The sequence below is a fragment of the Dreissena polymorpha genome, chromosome 13, assembly GCF_020536995.1.
Source record: "Dreissena polymorpha isolate Duluth1 chromosome 13, UMN_Dpol_1.0, whole genome shotgun sequence".
Lineage (NCBI taxonomy): Eukaryota > Metazoa > Mollusca > Bivalvia > Myida > Dreissenidae > Dreissena > Dreissena polymorpha.
The window spans coordinates 31,655,171-31,672,501 of NC_068367.1; the positions used below are offsets into that span (position 1 = coordinate 31,655,171).

A 17,331-nucleotide genomic window follows, 5' to 3' on the forward strand; every position below is an offset into this window, starting at 1 on the left:
TATTAGTTCCAATGTTTACATCTATCAATATAAAGCATTTAAAGACCAATTTCAATACATGCCAAAATCTGTGAAAAGACCCCTTTAATGATTTATTCAGCTTTGATGATATGCAAATCCACAACCGCTAGTACATATATCAATCTTGCATATCGGCTTATCGCCACCAGGTACGGCGATGTTCGTCGCTATAATTAGCGCTGATAAAAAACAACAACATTGCAACTACTTAGAACATAAAACACGACTCAATTAACGTAATAACATCCGGTTTGCATAAAACATTTCAGCTATAAAAAGTCACGAATGCTTTACAAGAAATCATTCTAATTTTATCGAGCTAATGCAAGTGAATATACCATGGTGCTTAAAATGTGGAGCGCACTTCTGATTGTAGCGGCAACTATTTGTAAGTAGCGATGGAAGAATTTGTTTGTGGACCAATACACAAAACACGTTCTAGTAACAATACTTACATTTCATTTTATATTAAAAATTAATTGAACCGCGCTCTGGGAAAATGCGGCTTTACACTTGGCGCCAAGTGTCGCCTCAGATTAGTCAGTGCAGTTCGCACAGGCTACTAAGGAACGCCACATTCCACTTGTATTCTATTTTTCATTATAAGGAAGTATCTTTGTATCGGATTACCAGTTTATGCGGAAAGTTTCGTCCCTGATAAGCCTGTACGGACGACACAGGATATTCTGGGACGACACTTTACGCACGTGTGTTAAGTCTCGTTTTCCCAGAGCGAGGCTCAATTGAATAGTTCACTCTGTTCCATGTGATGCATAACTGCGTGATTCAAATGACGTATGCAAATTCTCTCAACATTTAAAGAAAAGTACATGTTATTTGGATTGTAAGCATGTAACAACTGCGATTGGACCAAAACGAACTTATGTGATATTTGATTTACATGTATTGCTTTGTAATCTTTTCATTCATAAACGTTATATTAAGCAGATTTTTTTATTGTCCAACCATAATGCAATATAACAAAGAAATCATACTGATTAACATACACACGTATATTATCTATTTTATCCAATTTCTAATGTCAAATTAATACAGACCTTCGTATTATTTTAAGGTTATTTACTCGCTTTCTGATCGCAATTCGAGTTGGGCGTTTATAGTGTGTGTTTTTGATGTAAAGTCATACGAAGTGTTCAAATATTATATTAAAAAACCCACAAGGTTAAACAGGAGAGACAACGCTATTTCTATCGTTTTTCACCAATCTGCCTCGCTGACATGATTTATGTTAACACATAATATGATAATAAATGAAATAGTATATGAGTGTTTGAAAAATGTAATACACATCATTTTCGACACGAAACAAGAACGATTGTGTTCCTCAAACCGTGCAGTAACATTTGTTTTGACTGCCCCTATCGTCGCTATTCTCTATTTCTCTATGATTTAGACACCGGAAGTTGCCAGTGTCCAGTTGGTGCCCCTTTGAAGATTTGCGACGTAGGCAAAGAAAGACCATGTCCGATAGGCTACTACGGCGACGGCTCGGGAATCAATAATATTTGTTACTGCTGTCGTGAGTTCAATACATTATAATATACGCATCGCTATGGGAAACTGGTATAAATGCTTGTGCGTAGAGTATCGTTCCAGATTAGCCTGTGCAGTCCGGACAGGCTAATCCGGGACGACACTTTCCGCTTTGATGTACTTTTCGTTAAAAAGAATTCTCTTCTTAGCATAAATCGGAAGGTTCCCCCTCCCTCTGATTAGCCTTTGTTGACTGCACAGGCTGATCTGGGAAGACACTTTCGCAAATGCATTGAGACGAATTTTCCAAGAGCGAGGCTAATATGCCTTTGGTCTGCAGGGCCATTCCATTGTCAGAAACACGGTTTCCACATGACATTGGGGAACATAGGGTTCCACTGTTAGCGTGTGTGAAAATTAAGTTTTTTATCTTCATACACTACATACTCCTGTTGATGTTGTGATCGCAACATTTGAACATATAAAATGAAATGTTATTTTTTATTTTGTCTCGTTTTTTCCAATCTCATTCTGCTATTTCGAACGTTGACCTGGAGCCATATTCCTACAATATGTGTAATCAATATTAACCCACAACGACCGACAAGTTTTATATTACTACACAGCCATCTTTTATCGTATACCTGTGTTGACGAATGAAAGTGTGATTATCTATATATATGATATGAGTGACGTTCTGGAAAAACTGGGATTATTGCACGTTCGTAAAGTGTCGTCCCAGATTAGCATGTGCAGTCCGCACAGGCTTATCACGGACGACACTTTCCGCCTGAACTACATTTTCGTTTAGAAGAAAAAAAGCCTGTAAACAAAAAAATCTTAAAAGTGGAAAGTGTCGTTCCTTCGTACTTCATGCATCAAGCCCAGATTTCACAGAACGAAGGTCATATAATGAAATCAAATAATTTGTTTTTCCAGGCCAAGCTTGTTGGGGCGGAGTTCCTATTACCGATAACTACGGACGGGTCATCGAGTGTGGTCCGGGACAGAGGGGAATCTGTCCCCGTCCCGACATCACCACCTGTACCCGGACCGGATACTTTGGCGCACGGTCATTCTGCTGTCCCATTATGACAGCACTAAGTGGTTAGTCCGACATCGTTTGCCGAACCGTTCAATTTATGTTAACTTGAACCTGGCATAAAAAATAAAGTAAAACAGTGCAAATAATCGATACTTGTGTGCTATTTTATATTGTTCGGGAAAGTGAACAACCTATTTTGTTTATCACTGATATTTCAATATCAACAAGATAAAATCATAAAAAAATGGTATACGTCAATGTGATATATACATGTTCTTTTGTACTAATAAGTTAAATGATAACATACGCACGTTTTTTTTAAATAAAATACCCAATATATGATAAACTGAAAATAAAAATATACATTTCATAATTAACAAAATTACTTCACAAGATTTCAAAAACTTAAGTTTTTCAGAGTTGAGATTTATACAATATTTTAGAATGTGTGTAGATCGAATGAAAATACGAAATGTATTAATTTACTGAAAATACAAGGTCCTAGATCAATCTGTGCATGACTTACCATGTCAATTTTCAATCGATTTTTTTTTGGCAATCACAAACTGCAGCGAATACACCATTGTAAACAGCAGGCGGCCTTTGGCTATGACCAACACATGATCCGCGCTCTGTGAAAACCGCGCTTAATATATGTGCGTAAAGTGTCTTCCCAAATTAGCCTGTCAAATCCACAAGGGCTTATCAGGGACGACCCTTTCCACTTATATGGAATGCTCTTTTTTCTAAATTATTTTCTTAACACAAATCCAGTCAATCCGAAAAGTATCGTTCCGGATTATCCTGTGCGGACTGCACAGGGTAATATGGGATAACAATATAAGCACATGCACTGATTGCTTATTTAAACGCTATTGAGACCCTGGCCTTGGGAGAACCAGTTCTTAGTGTGTGTGTGTGGGGGAATCTTAAGAACGCTTCTGAAATGAGGATCGAATCCGTGAGCTCCCTCTCCCTAGGCGGACACCATATACATTACGCCACGGCGATCTTAATAAGGATACAATATATTTATAAATTTGAAAACAATCGCAAGCACGGCTACACCCACGCCCATTCGTGGATATAGAGAAGCATGCAGACAATACAATCAAGCAGACAATATCAGTAATTGCCAGTATACTACACACATGCAAAATGAAAGTCCAGGAACATTATTAGAGACATTCTTGTTTAATCAAGACTCTATGAGATCGTTTTACTTTTTAATCAAAAGAGATAAACGTTGATGAATCAAAAAATAGAATAACATTACAGAAGAATTAGTCCCAAGAAATAAACTAAGGAAAGGTTTTTTCAAGTGCAAATGATTGCTTCTGTCCAGCAGAAGACTCATTCACGTACACAAAACATTTACTCCGTAGGCAAATCCCCTTTATTCTGTGTAGATTCGTTTTTAAGACACGTTATTTATTAGTATCAATGTGTACAAAGCTATAAAGCCCTGTCTTCCAATGATAACAAAAGAGGATCCTTTCACTGCAGCCGTAGCGTGCACCAATGTTATAGTTGATCACCGATATTGTTTTTTTAAGGACATAACGCATTATATATAGATTTGTTGAATTTCAAGAATTTCAAGAAACACGTCACTGTGCAATCAAAAAAGCATATACAAGTTTTTACTTAAAAAATATAACATATCGTTACTTTGAATAGTTTTACATTTAAATTGGGAGCGGATCGTTATTCGTATCAGGCGGGACATAAAGATGGCCATAATATTGTACATAAACCGCTTTCAGCCAATTTTTTGTCAGTTACAGGTGACAGGCATTAAATGTCCGTTTAAATTATTCACAATATGTTCATCTAGTTGCATATGTGCATACACTGGAAAGCAAGCAAATTGACATGCCTGATGTGCGGCTTTAATAAGTCTTTAGCACACAAGCAGATACCATCGATGATCAGAATATTAAACGGCGATTAGATTAGATTTACCAGACAGCCTAACACAACATCAGCCAGGTAATTAAAACAATGGAATACATTTGCATGCAACCTCTTTGAAAACCATTCAATCTGTCAGTCACGTAAAACAACTCGGGTACAAATATCTGAGTGTAACACAATCAAATGAACAATGCTATCAGAACCTAATACATAGAGATAATGTAGGCTATACTGTCACGTATAACAACAATAATTCGTCGATAAATGACTTGAGCCCTGGTGAAATAGTAATAACTAACTCGCCTTATCCTGGTAAAATCATAGTAAAATAATTCAACTAAAGGTGCAATTTGCTTAGTATCAATGCCTTTAGTTTTGATTATTATCAAGCGCCGAACAGCGCCCGGCAAAACTAGTATTGTTCAGCCTTTGGGTGACAATCAGGCAATGTCCGACCCACTTAAACAACTTGCCATTATACCTACTCCTAGGAAAAAGACAAACCAAGAAAAGAAGTTAAGTAAAATTGAATAAATTACGGAGAAAATAAAAATGGAGATAAACTAAATTTCAAACAATCAGCATACGAAATTGACGAATTAAAAAAGAAACTTGGAAAGAAACTATTTAAAAATGAAAATATACCCAAACTAACCCTTAGTAACTCTACAGTTACCGAATCCCCTCGGCAAACTACTTAAGTTACTCACAACATAAACCACCATATACCAACCATGCGACCAAAAAAATAATAACTGTCCCTATGAGACCACTATAATTGTTGGAAGCTAAGTTTCATCCAGTAATGTTCCCATGGCAACCAGTCTTGTAGTGGTAAACACGGAGATGAAACAAGACTAATCAAGTTGCGGAAGGACTCAAGTTGGTGCTGCAGTTGTCTGTAAAATGATGACTCTGTAGTTGAAGCTGATAGTGGTGTCATTCTCGCACAACTTTAGGTTGCCTTAGGTTGCCTTTTTTGGGTAGGGAGATTTCTAGAGATTGGGTACACTCCTGGGACCGCTTCTTCTCCTCCATGATTTTCTAGAATGGTACCGTGATCGCTGATGTCGTTGCATCGCTTCCATTTTAAACAGTTCAGAAGGGACGTTTTCCAATCCCAGAAAGTTTGAAAAAACATTTTCTTCCTGTTTGCTTTGCTTGTGTGCTATGATATGAGGAATATCCATTTGATTGCTTTCCATTTTATGCACATACGTGACTTAGGGAACAACTTTGACAAAATTTGTAACTGAGCCTAACTGCTCGTCACCTGTCACTGATCCACACGTTGGCTGATACGCTTATCTACAATATGATGAACATCGTTATGTCTACTCGATATATTGGTCTGGTAGAACGCTGCTGACGAAGGTAGTGATTTCTTTAAACTTGAGAGGTCGCTTGCTATACACATGTGTCAACTGAACTGTTGTTACTGATATAAATTCACAGACAAACACAAAAGATTGCTCGACAAAACGACAGCCCCAGCGGAGTAGATACTTTCTAGAATTGAGCCTATATCCTGTATATTTATGTTTATTTATGTTAACATGTATGTTATATGAAGTCCCCACGAGTGTCAGGTCATCACGAGCATTGACGACGGCCCTTGTTGGAGGTTTGCTCAGGTTGCCCTCTATAAGGCCTGCTTTGAGACTCTTCACCTGCGCTTGTGTTTCTAGCTGACGTATTTACATGCACTGCAATAATGGTTGTTAAGATATCATAATATGAAACGGTGCTAATAAAATGTATAATTTTAATAACTTTTAGCAAGTAATGAAATATATAGATACTGTCATGTCTTGTCAAGATGTGTACATTGAAGAAATTTCTGAGAAATTAAAATTAATGATAAAATAAGTGGATCAAATGTTCTAAGGCGCTCACCTGAGACATGTGAACGTTTCTGAGCTGTTAATATTTTACTATAACCATAGAACGAAAGTAAAGATGCCAACCCTCAGCAGCTCTTTTTCAACAGAATTGAACCATTTTAAAAAACAGCCAGATATTTTCGAAGTAATTCGGAGCAGGGATCCTTATTATTAGGCAAAAATGATACTTCTTGAGTGATCATATTCACTATAGCCATTGTTTTGGAAAACTGCACCGCTCCCTACAAACCATGTGTTTTAACAGGCCGGAACCATTTTCCAACTCAATATATTTAGAAAAAATGTTTGAATGATTTTAATGACGATTGGCAAAAAAAACAATGTTAGAATGTTTGCAAGGTTTCAATATAGCCATAAAAGGACAAGTTCCCTGCCTTATAGCGGCTATTTTGTTTAACAGACTGAAACCATTTAGAATTTTAATTAAACATCATTAGAGCCAATACTAATGTTACTTCCATAGTGTTTACAAGTTTTTTTTCTTTAATTTGACTTGGTGCCCTTTCTTTTAACCCACTTGACCACATATGAAACTTGGCCAAGATCTCGTTCTGGCAAATTTTCCTACCAAGTTTCATTTAGATTGGGCAATAAATTTGGCCTCTGAAGTATCCAAAATGTCATTGTGGACGAACTATAACCAACAAAAGCTAATCACATAAGCATCGCATAATGTCACGATGAGCAGACTGTGCTCCGGTTATTGTTCAATAGCATTAACTTGTAATCTACTGTTTAAAACTAGTAAATTTAACAGAATAAAACATATATATATAGAAATTAATAATCGTTTTAAATAATACACCAGTGCTATCATAAGAATTACTCTATATACAATATATATATATCGGCAGACACTTTTTAGGACAATATTGGACAAAGTCTAATTTGATTTTATTTGACCTTTGACTTATGGATTATTTTATATTGTGCACCATGAATTATTCTTGTGATGCAAAGTTATTTAAAAATTCAAAATTTCTTTCGTGATGAGTGTTCGATGGAGCATAAACGAAGATTGATTTACGTAGCCATGTTGTTTAAATATGGTGTGACTATACTTATTTTTATATTTTTCGTTAAAAGTTTACCCCGACATATGATTTAGAATTTAATTTTCGCATTTTAATCATTTGACGCGCGAAAGATCTTCTTCCCAAATTTATTTATAAAGCGGAGGTTAACATATTAACATATTAGAACTTGTTTAATCGGATTATTTCCCCACCTTCGTAATGCACCTTATAATCATGTTTACTTCTTGTGTAAATTATATTAAGCCATATTATGCACGCACGATTTGCTAGTTTCAAAACTAATGTTTTTATATTTACTTTAATGATAAAGTACTTCGTGTATAATCAAACGTAGTGACATGCGCTTTGTAGAATATTTTAGAAAACAAACAAGCTGTAATAGCCATGAACACCAGGACATACTTAAGATGGTCAATAATTTATTGGTAATTGGGTGATGTTTATTGCAGGACTGGCTGTTTAGTATGAAGAATAGAAATAAGGAAAAAACATCTTTGATGATTTTATAAAAACATCTGACATTGAACATCAATCATATATAACCGCATAATGGTCTCTGGCCAAATACCACAACACGTGCTACAGAATCATTTCTTCTTAGACTAAATAGATTTTTTTTCGTATATTAAAAACAAATGTGAAGGATCTGTTTCTAAAAAACAGATGACATTTTGACACCTGTGAATAAATACAATTACGCTTTTATCAGGAAATGCAAATTAAATGTTTGTATCCAAGAACAATTTTGTGCAATTTTAACCTTGCAACGTTTCCAACTAATGCAATTTAATTTCATCAACGACCATAGTGAGCAACATTTTTTTTTAAATTCCTACCGATAGAATATATTTTATAATTGTATTTTATTTACATGCGTCCTAAAATTGAAATTTAGCTTAGTTAACTTTTTTATCTAATGCAACTGTAAATAAATAATTTGAAATTATGTAATGTGTTTTCGCAAAATTTCATTAAAAAGCCTAAATGTGTTCGAGTTAGTCAATCTGTTCTCAGACTTGGATATCAATGAGTGATAAACATTCATCATACACAGAAAATTTATTCATTTCAACGCAACATTATCTAATATTAATTATTCCCCACATATAGACCACTGATAGTCAAAACATATGTGCTGTTTCATTATTATGTCTTTGTGGTTTGTTCTATTTTGGAACGTTCATACCGTAACTTTCTTGCATGATTGCTACATTGTTTACTTTAATATCATTTAGTAGTATTAATCGCGGAACAAAACATCAGAACTGCACAGTCTAATCTAATCTGGAACGACACTTAACGTATATGCATTAAACCGCGTTATCCCAGAGCGCGGCATACATGTAAAAGTTCTCAATGTATACCCCAATAGTTAATAAATGCATTAGTAGGCTCACATACCCAAATATGTTTGTTGTTTGTAATTTATCTAGTACTTTTAACACATTGCAATTATAAAGAATCATCATTTCTTTCTAGATACTCAAATCAATTATTTTGTCCTAACGTGTTATGGTTCTAATTAAATATCTAAAACCAAGAAAATTGCTAATAAAAGTTATATCGTCCGTTGCAACCACTCGTTCGTCGTTTGGCGAACAATGTCTTACAGATAAAAAAAATCAGTCCAGTCCTAAAACGGATCCCAAAGTTGTTTTTATTATATTTAAGTCATGTGAAACAAGTTCATGTACAGTAGCTTAACGTGATTTAGGGTACACACTTTTTGGCAAAACTTGTTGGCGCCCTGCATGTTTCCCGTATTAGGCGCATATTTACTCACTACCGCAGACTTGGCCAACACAATTAACTGCCTAATAATGTGCTTTGGGTCGATAACGTCCTGTTCCGAAGCCTACAATTTCCTCAAATAACACTCGTCACGTTCGGCAAGAATGATTTATTGATGTAACATTTCTTTAGAAAAGCTAGATCATCGGCTAGGTACCCACTGCACAAAATCAGCGCCTGCTTGCACATTTACATCGGACGAATTAATGCATTTACTGAAATATAATATATTTCATAAATAGTTATTTATACGTGTAGAGACTGATAGATTTTTTTTAGTCACAGTGATATCTTTGTGTTCGCTTATTTGTTTTGTTACCGCACAATACTGTTAAATTATGATCATTTTGTGGATATAGTGAATATGAAGCCACTTTTGACCTAAGATAACATTTAACTATGATATTTTCGTTTTGTGGTACACAAGCAACTCTCTGCAATATTTTTTTCAATTCAATTATTATAGGCATGATTATTTATATATTTTTAAAGTCGAATAACATCTTTGAATGTTCGGTATTTAAAACTTTAAAATGCATTTTAAAAATAATAATAATTGTGGCAGGGATCGCACAATTTAGCATTGTGGCCACAGCTCACATTTTTTATTACCTATTATTCTAAAAAAAGATTTTGGTATATGTGAAATGTAGTTAGCAACAATAAAATGATTTCATGTTTTATATTGAATTATCATTAACCCATTAATGCCTAGCGTCTAGAAAAAGGCCTTGGCAAACAGCGTAGACCCAGATGAGACGCCGCATGATGCGGCGTCTCATCAGGGCCTGCGCTGTTTGCTTAAAGGAATTTCTGTAAGAAATATTCTAAATATAGCAATTAATATACTAGACATCCCTAATTTTGGAAATAAATTGATCCAATTTAGCAGGATGGAAGAGTCCACTAGGCATAAATGGGTTAAGATAAACTCGTAAATTCGTATACTGTACACTGGGACGGAAATTCACGCCCATTGGTTACGTAAATCAACCAACAGTTATAAGCGCGAAATAGCCTTAAACAGTTGCCCAAGGTAAAGCAACAATAGTTTCAGTGTGGCTATTCATTTCCTCATTAAGATGAAATAACAAGATCCGGTAAGGCGTACCAGGCGCTGGGCAAATACAATAAAGATGATTAAAAAGGATACGGATGTTAAAGCGGAGAATATTTGTAATATATAAATGGGGAGAACATTTAATGATTCATTCAGCTTTGATGATATGCAAATCTATTATTGCGTAAACATGCAAATGTTGTTTTCAATGGCTTATACAACCGCTAGTACATCAATCTTGTACGTAACCACCAGATACGGTAATGTTCATCGCATAAATTAGCGCTGATCAAAACAACAACAACATTGCAACTACAGAGAACATAAAACACGACTCAATTAACATGTTTGCGTCTGGTTTGCGTAATACATTTGAACTATAAAAAGCCCCAAAAGCAATACGAGAAATCATTTTAATTTGATCGAGCAAGTGAATACACCATGGTGCTTAAAATGTGGAGCGTATTGCTGATTGTAGCAGCAATTATTTGTAAGTAGCGATGGAAGTGTTTGTTTGTGGACCATTACACAATACTCGTACTAGTGACAATGCTTATAATTCATTGTAGATCTATATGCAAAAAAAAGAGCCGCGCTCTGGGAAAATGCGGCTTTACACTTGGCGTAAAGCGTCGCCCCAGATTAGCCAGTACAGTTCGCACAGGCTAATAAGGGACGGCACAATCCTCTACTATTCTATTTTTCATTAAAAAGGTAGTCTCTTCGTATCGAAAATCCAGTTAAGGCGGAAAGTTTCGTCCCTGATAAACCTGTGCGGAACACAGGATATTCTGGGACGACACTTTAAGCACATATGTTAAGCCTCGTTTTCCCAGAACGAAGCTCAATTAAATAGTTCACTCTGGTCCATGTAGTAGTGCATAACTGCGAGATTCAAATGTATGCAAATGCTCTAAACATGGCAAAGAAGTACATGACATTTGGATTGTTAGCATGTAACAACTTCGATTTGACCAAACCAAACAAATGTTACAGTTGAGTAAGATTTAAATCTTTGTAATATTTTCATTCATAAACGTTATATTAAGCAGATTTTTAACTTCCAACTATAATGCAATATAACAAAGAAATCACTGATTAACATGTACACATTTATAGTCTATTTTATCCGATATCTAATGTCAAATTAATAAAGACTATCGTTAACGTAAGCGTTACTTAATCGCTTTCTGATCGCAATCCAACTCGGGAGTTTATATTGTGTTTTATTTTATGTTACGTCATATCAAATGTTCAAATGTTAGATAAAAACCACAAAGTTTGACAGAGGAGACAACGCTGCTTCTATCGTTTTTACCTCGCTGACATGATTAATGGGAGCACATAATATGATATATAAAATAGTATGTGTTGGATAAAGGTAATACTTATCATTTTCGACACTAAACAAGAACGATTGTGTTCCTTAAACCGTGATGTAACATTTATTTCTGACGGCCTCTATCTATCACTAATCTCTATTTCTCTATGCGGATTTAGACACCGGAAGTTGCCAGTGTCCAGTTGGTCCCTCTTTGAAGATTTGCGAAGCAGGCAGACCATGTCCAATTGGCTACTACTGCCATGATCAGCAGATCAATATTCAGGGGCACTGCTGTCGTAAGTACAATACGTTATGATATAAGCGTTGCTATGGGAAAATTGGCTAAATGCATATGCGTAAAGTGTCGTAACACATGTGCAGTCCGCACAGGCTAATCCGGGACGACACGTTCCGCTTCTACGGTACTTTTAGTTAAAAGGAATTCTCTTCTAAGCGAAAATCCAGTTTTCGCGGAAAGTTTCGCCCCTGATTGGCCTTTGCTGACTGAACAGGCTAATCTGGGACGACAATTTCGCAAATGCATTGAAACCCGTTTTCCAAGAGCGAGAATTATATGCCTTTGGACTGTAGGACCATACCATTGTCAGAAGTCAGAAATGCGCTTTCCTCATGTCATTGGGGAACAGTAGGATCCCACTGTTAGCATGTGTGAAAACTAAGTTATTAATCTTCACACACTTCATGCTTCTGTTGATGTTGTGATCGCAGCATTTGAATTTATAAAATGAAATCTTATTTTATATGTTATCTCTTTTTTTTTCCATTCTCATTCAGCCAGTTCGAAATGTGACTTGCAGCCCTATTTTTACAAGATGTGAAAACAATATTATCCCACAACGACCGATTAGTTTTATATTACTACACAACTATCAATTATCGTAAACCTGTGTTGACGAGTAAAATTTCGATTATCTCTCTCTCTCGAGAGAGAGAGAGAGAGAGAGAGAGAGAGGAGAGAGAGAGAGAGAGTGAGAGACAGAAGTAGGAGCAGAGAGAGAGAAGAGCCAGCGAGCGAGAGGAGAGAGAGTCGAGCGCGCGAGAGAGCTCGCTAGAGAGAGAGCGAGAGAGAAGAGCGGCTGAGATCCGATCTCTCTCATATCTCGCTCTCTCTCTCGCTCGGATCTATAGTATCTGTCTCTTCTTCTCTCTCTCTCTCTCTTCTTCTCTCTCTCTCTCTTTTTTTTTCCATTCTCATTCAGCCAGTTCGAAATGTGACTTGCAGCCCTATTTTTACAAGATGTGAAAACAATATTATCCCACAACGACCGATTAGTTTTATATTACTAGGGGAGAACAAACGAAAACGAGAAAGGGAAGGCCGAGTGAGAGAGATTTCGATCAGCTCGAGAGAGAGAGAGGAGGAGAGAGAGCGAGCTCTCTCGCAGAGCGCGCTCTCGGGAGGAGAGAGCCGCGAGACGAGAGAGAGAGCGCCGAGAGCGCGCTCGAGCGCGAAAGAGAGAGAGCAAGCCGAAGGAGCGCGCGCGAGAGAGCGCGCGAGAGCGAGAGCGCGAGCGAGCGAGCGCTCGAGCGCGCTCGCGCTCTCTCTCGCTCGCTCTCTCGCTCGCTCGCTCTCGCGTCGCTCGCTCGCTCGCGCTCTCTAGAGATAGAGAGACATAGAATATATATATATATATATATATATATATATATATATATATATAATATATATATATATATATATATATATATATATATATATATAATATGAGCAACATTCTGGAAAAACTGGGATTAATGCACGTTCGTAAAGTGTCTTCCCATATTCGCCTGAGCAGTCCGTTAAGGATAATCAGGGAAGACACTTTCCGCCTGAACGGGATTTTCTTTGAGAAGAAAAAAATCCTGTAAACGAAAAAAAATCTTAAAAAGCGAAAAGTGTCGTCCCTTCGTACTTAATGCATTACGACCTGATTTCACAGAAACGAAGGTCATATAATGAAATCAAATAATTTGTTTTTCCAGGTCAAGTTTGTTGGCACGGAGCTCCCATTACCGATAACTACGGACGGGTCATCGAGTGTGGTCCGGGACAGAGGGGAATCTGTCCCGACACCGCCACATGTACCCCGACCGGATCATATGGCGCACGGTCAGTCTGTTGTCACATTCGTATGACAATTGGTTAGTCCGACATCGTTTGCCGAACCGTTCAATTAATATATTAACTTGAACCTGGAATAAAAAATAAAGTAAAACAGTGCAAATGATCGACACTCTTGTGTTATTTTATATTGTCCGGGAACGTGAACCACCAGATTTGTTTATCACTGATATTTCACTATCAACAAGATAAAATCATAAAAATTGGTATACGTCAATTTATGTCCACGTGTTATATCCATGTTCTTTTGTACTACTAAGTTAAATGATAACATACGCATCTTTGTTTGTTGTTTTTTTAAATAAAAATCCCCATATATGATAAACTGAAAATAAATTTATTGGACATTTCATAATTAACAAAATTACCTCACAAGATTTCGAAAACTTAAGATTTTCAGAATTTTGTTGAGATTTACACGATAATTCAGAATGTATGTAAATCGAATGAAAATACGAAATGCATTAATTTACTGGAAATACAAAGTCCTAGGTCAATCTGCATGATTTACTATGTCAAACTTTCAATCGATTTTATTTGGCAATAACAAACTGCTGCGAATATGCCACTGTAAACAGCAGGCATTTGAGTTTAACTTTTATGTACACTTATTTGTGTCATGAATATTGCTGGGCCAAGTGTGAGGTTGAGCGCTCTAAAACCGTTTTAAACCCCCAATGCTTTGCATTGACCGTTCCAAGGCGGTGACCCCAGCTTTATTCTAATAACTGTTTATGTTGTTTTGTATTGTGCTGTTTTGTACTGTTTTGGCAATTGGTCACTTGCCTTAAATAAAGGACCAACGAATTGTATAAAATGAGAATGCAATACTGCTCCAGCAGCTGGAGTTTCACGTCTTTATTTTGAATACATGACAAACACATGATTCGCGCTCTGTGAATACCGGGCTTTATACATGTGCGTAAAGTGTCGTCCCAGATTAGCCTGTCAAATCCACTTATATGGAATGCTACGTTTTAAAACAAGTATTCTCTTGACGACAATTCAGTCTATCGTTCCGAAAATATCGTTCCGGATTATCCTGTGCGGACTGCACAGATTAATATGGGATGACAATATAGGCTCATGCAATGAGCCCGGTTTTCCCAAAAGAGCGGCTTTTATGTTTGTGTTGAGTCTCTTTCGCTCCTACCGCTCGCTGATTTTACGGCATTTAAATATGTGCCTCGCTGTGCGTTTCGCGTTTGCTCTCATTCAAATTTGCTCATTACATTTACTCGCAAAAACGTTCACTACAAAGTTATTGCGATAAGTCGCTTATATTTGCTCATCATTCAAATCCAATGTACAAATGGCCGAACAGTATACGATCATCTTAAACCTATTTATAATTGCTCGACTGCATCGAAAGCCTTAGGCTTTTTGAAACGCTATTGCCCGACCGTGGTAGAACCAGTATTTGGTGTCTAAGAGGGAGATCTAAAGAACGCTCCCACATTGGGGATTGAAGCCGTGACTTCCCGGTCGCTAGGCGGACACGATATCCACTACGCCACGTGGGCCTTAATTAGCATAAATACCTTTATAAATTAAAAAAAATCGAAAGCACGACAAACCCATACACATTGGTGCAATAAAAGAATACTGAAACCTCACAATCATACCAAGAGATGAACTCTGATCACAATCCGAAAGTCCATTATTTATGAAAGTGAACAAATGCCTTTACAAGACGGACAAACATAAAAGAACACAAACATTCATCAAGAAGTGGCGGCCAAGTGACGAACACCAGTGTTCAACAAGAACTGTCGCTTTCATGGTGCAAAACAGTCGAAGACGGCTTTGTTACGTGGATATGTAGCAGCAGGCAAACGTTGCAATCATGCAGACACTACAATCAAGCAGACAATATCAGTAAAGCGGAGGTACACACATTGAAATATTCACACTTTTTTTACTATCGGATTGTTTCCCATCCTCCAAAATGCACCTAATAATCATGTTAACTTCTTGTGGTCAGACATGGACAGATATTAAGCAATGTCATATGTACACATGATTTGTTAATTTCAAACAACTGTTTTCATTTTATTTTTCTTAAATGATAAAGTACTACGGATATTATCAAACTTAGTGACACGTGCTTCATAGAATGTGTTAAAAACACACAGTTTGTTATAGCTATGAAAACTAGGAAATACTTAAGATGGTCAATTAAACATTGGTAATTGGGAGGTGTTTATTCTATGATCTGCTAGAAAATGTGATTGCTTGTTGAAGCCATAACTTTTACTCCTATTCTATTTTTTGTTATTCCATGTTTTATTTTCATCGTAAAAATAAAATAATTTGCAAACAAAATATTATTTTTAAAATACACAAACATAGTATAACTTCTATTCTATGCACAGCTGAAAAACTTAAAATTCTCCGTATATCATACGAGATATCAAAGAGAACAGCTTTCACCTTCATTTAGAACATATTTAATAATTGTACTAAATTTACATGCGTCGTTAAATTGAAATTTAGTTAAGTTAACTTAGGATATTTTTATCTAATGCAACTGTAAATAAATAGTTTAAAATTATGTAATGTGTTTTCGCAAATTTTCATTAAATGCCTGAATGTGTCCGAGAAAGTCAATCTGTTTTCAGAGTTGGATATCAATGAGTTTAAACATTCGTCATTTAGGTAAACAGAAAATGGATTTTTTAACGCAAACTTATCTACCATTCATTATTCCCAACATATTAACCACTGATAATCAAAACATATGTGCTGTATCATTATTGTGTCTTTGTGGTTTGTTCTATTTTAGAAAGTTGACCGTAACTTTCTTGCATCATTGCTAAATTGTTTACTTTAATGTCATCAAGTAGTATTAATCGCGGAACAAAACATCAGAACTGCACAGTCTAATCTGGAACGACACTTAACGTATATGCATTAAACCGCGTTATCCCAGAGCGCGGCATATAGGTAAACGTTCTCTAAGTTTTCAATGTATACCCCGATAGTTCATAAATGCATTAGTAGGCTCACATACCAAATGATGTTTGTTGTTTGTAATTTATCTAGTACTTTTAACACATTGCCATTATAAAGAATCATCATTTCTTTCTAGATACTCAAATCAATTTTTTTGTCCTAACGTGTTATGGTTCTAATTAAATATCTAAAACCAAGAAAATTGCTAATAAAAGTTATATCGTCCGTTGCAACCACTCGTTCGTCGTTTGGCGAACAATGTCTTACAGATAAAAAAATCAGTCCATTCCTAAAACGGATCCCAAAGTTGTTTTTTTAAATTTAAGTCATGTGAAACAAGTTCATGTACAGTAGCTTCACATGATTAAGGATACAAACTTATTGGCAAAACTTGTTGGCGCCCTGCATGTTTCCCGTATTAGGCGCATATTTACTCACTACCGCAGACTTGGCAAATACAATTAACTGCCTAATAATGTGCTTTGTGTCGATAACTTCCTGTTCCGAAGCCTACAATTTCCTTAAATAACACTCGTCACGTTCGGCAAGAATGATTTATTGATGTAACATTTCTTTAGAAAAGCTAGCTCATCGGCTACGTACCCACTGCACATAATCAGCGCCTGCTTGCACATTTACATCGGACGAATTAATGAATTCA

General features: G+C 36.3%; 2 protein-coding genes across 2 annotated transcripts; both read left to right on the forward strand.

The window, feature by feature from the left end:
- Positions 1-299: 299 nt before the first annotated feature.
- On the forward strand, positions 300-2,706 carry LOC127855898 (scavenger receptor class F member 2-like). Its single transcript, XM_052391788.1, has 3 exons — positions 300-409; positions 1,436-1,561; positions 2,455-2,706. Exons 1-3 carry the CDS (start codon positions 361-363, stop codon positions 2,625-2,627), a joined length of 348 nt encoding a protein of 115 aa, XP_052247748.1. The 5' UTR covers positions 300-360; the 3' UTR covers positions 2,628-2,706.
- Positions 2,707-10,665: 7,959 nt separating this feature from the next.
- LOC127855205 (uncharacterized) lies at positions 10,666-13,861 on the forward strand. Its single transcript, XM_052390622.1, has 3 exons — positions 10,666-10,759; positions 11,770-11,889; positions 13,577-13,861. Exons 1-3 carry the CDS (start codon positions 10,711-10,713, stop codon positions 13,738-13,740), a joined length of 333 nt encoding a protein of 110 aa, XP_052246582.1. The 5' UTR covers positions 10,666-10,710; the 3' UTR covers positions 13,741-13,861.
- The last annotated feature ends 3,470 nt before the right edge of the window (positions 13,862-17,331 follow it).

Bases quoted from the DNA above. Each gene is read 5' to 3' on its own strand.
- LOC127855898 (XM_052391788.1), top strand. From the start codon at position 361: ATGGTGCTTAAAATGTGGAGCGCACTTCTGATTGTAGCGGCAACTATT. The intron at 410-1,435 runs GTAAGTAGCGAT...TCTATGATTTAG, and splicing joins GATTGTAGCGGCAACTATTT to ACACCGGAAGTTGCCAGTGT. The intron at 1,562-2,454 runs GTGAGTTCAATA...TTGTTTTTCCAG, and splicing joins TAATATTTGTTACTGCTGTC to GCCAAGCTTGTTGGGGCGGA.
- LOC127855205 (XM_052390622.1), top strand. From the start codon at position 10,711: ATGGTGCTTAAAATGTGGAGCGTATTGCTGATTGTAGCAGCAATTATT. The intron at 10,760-11,769 runs GTAAGTAGCGAT...ATGCGGATTTAG, and splicing joins GATTGTAGCAGCAATTATTT to ACACCGGAAGTTGCCAGTGT. The intron at 11,890-13,576 runs GTAAGTACAATA...TTGTTTTTCCAG, and splicing joins TATTCAGGGGCACTGCTGTC to GTCAAGTTTGTTGGCACGGA.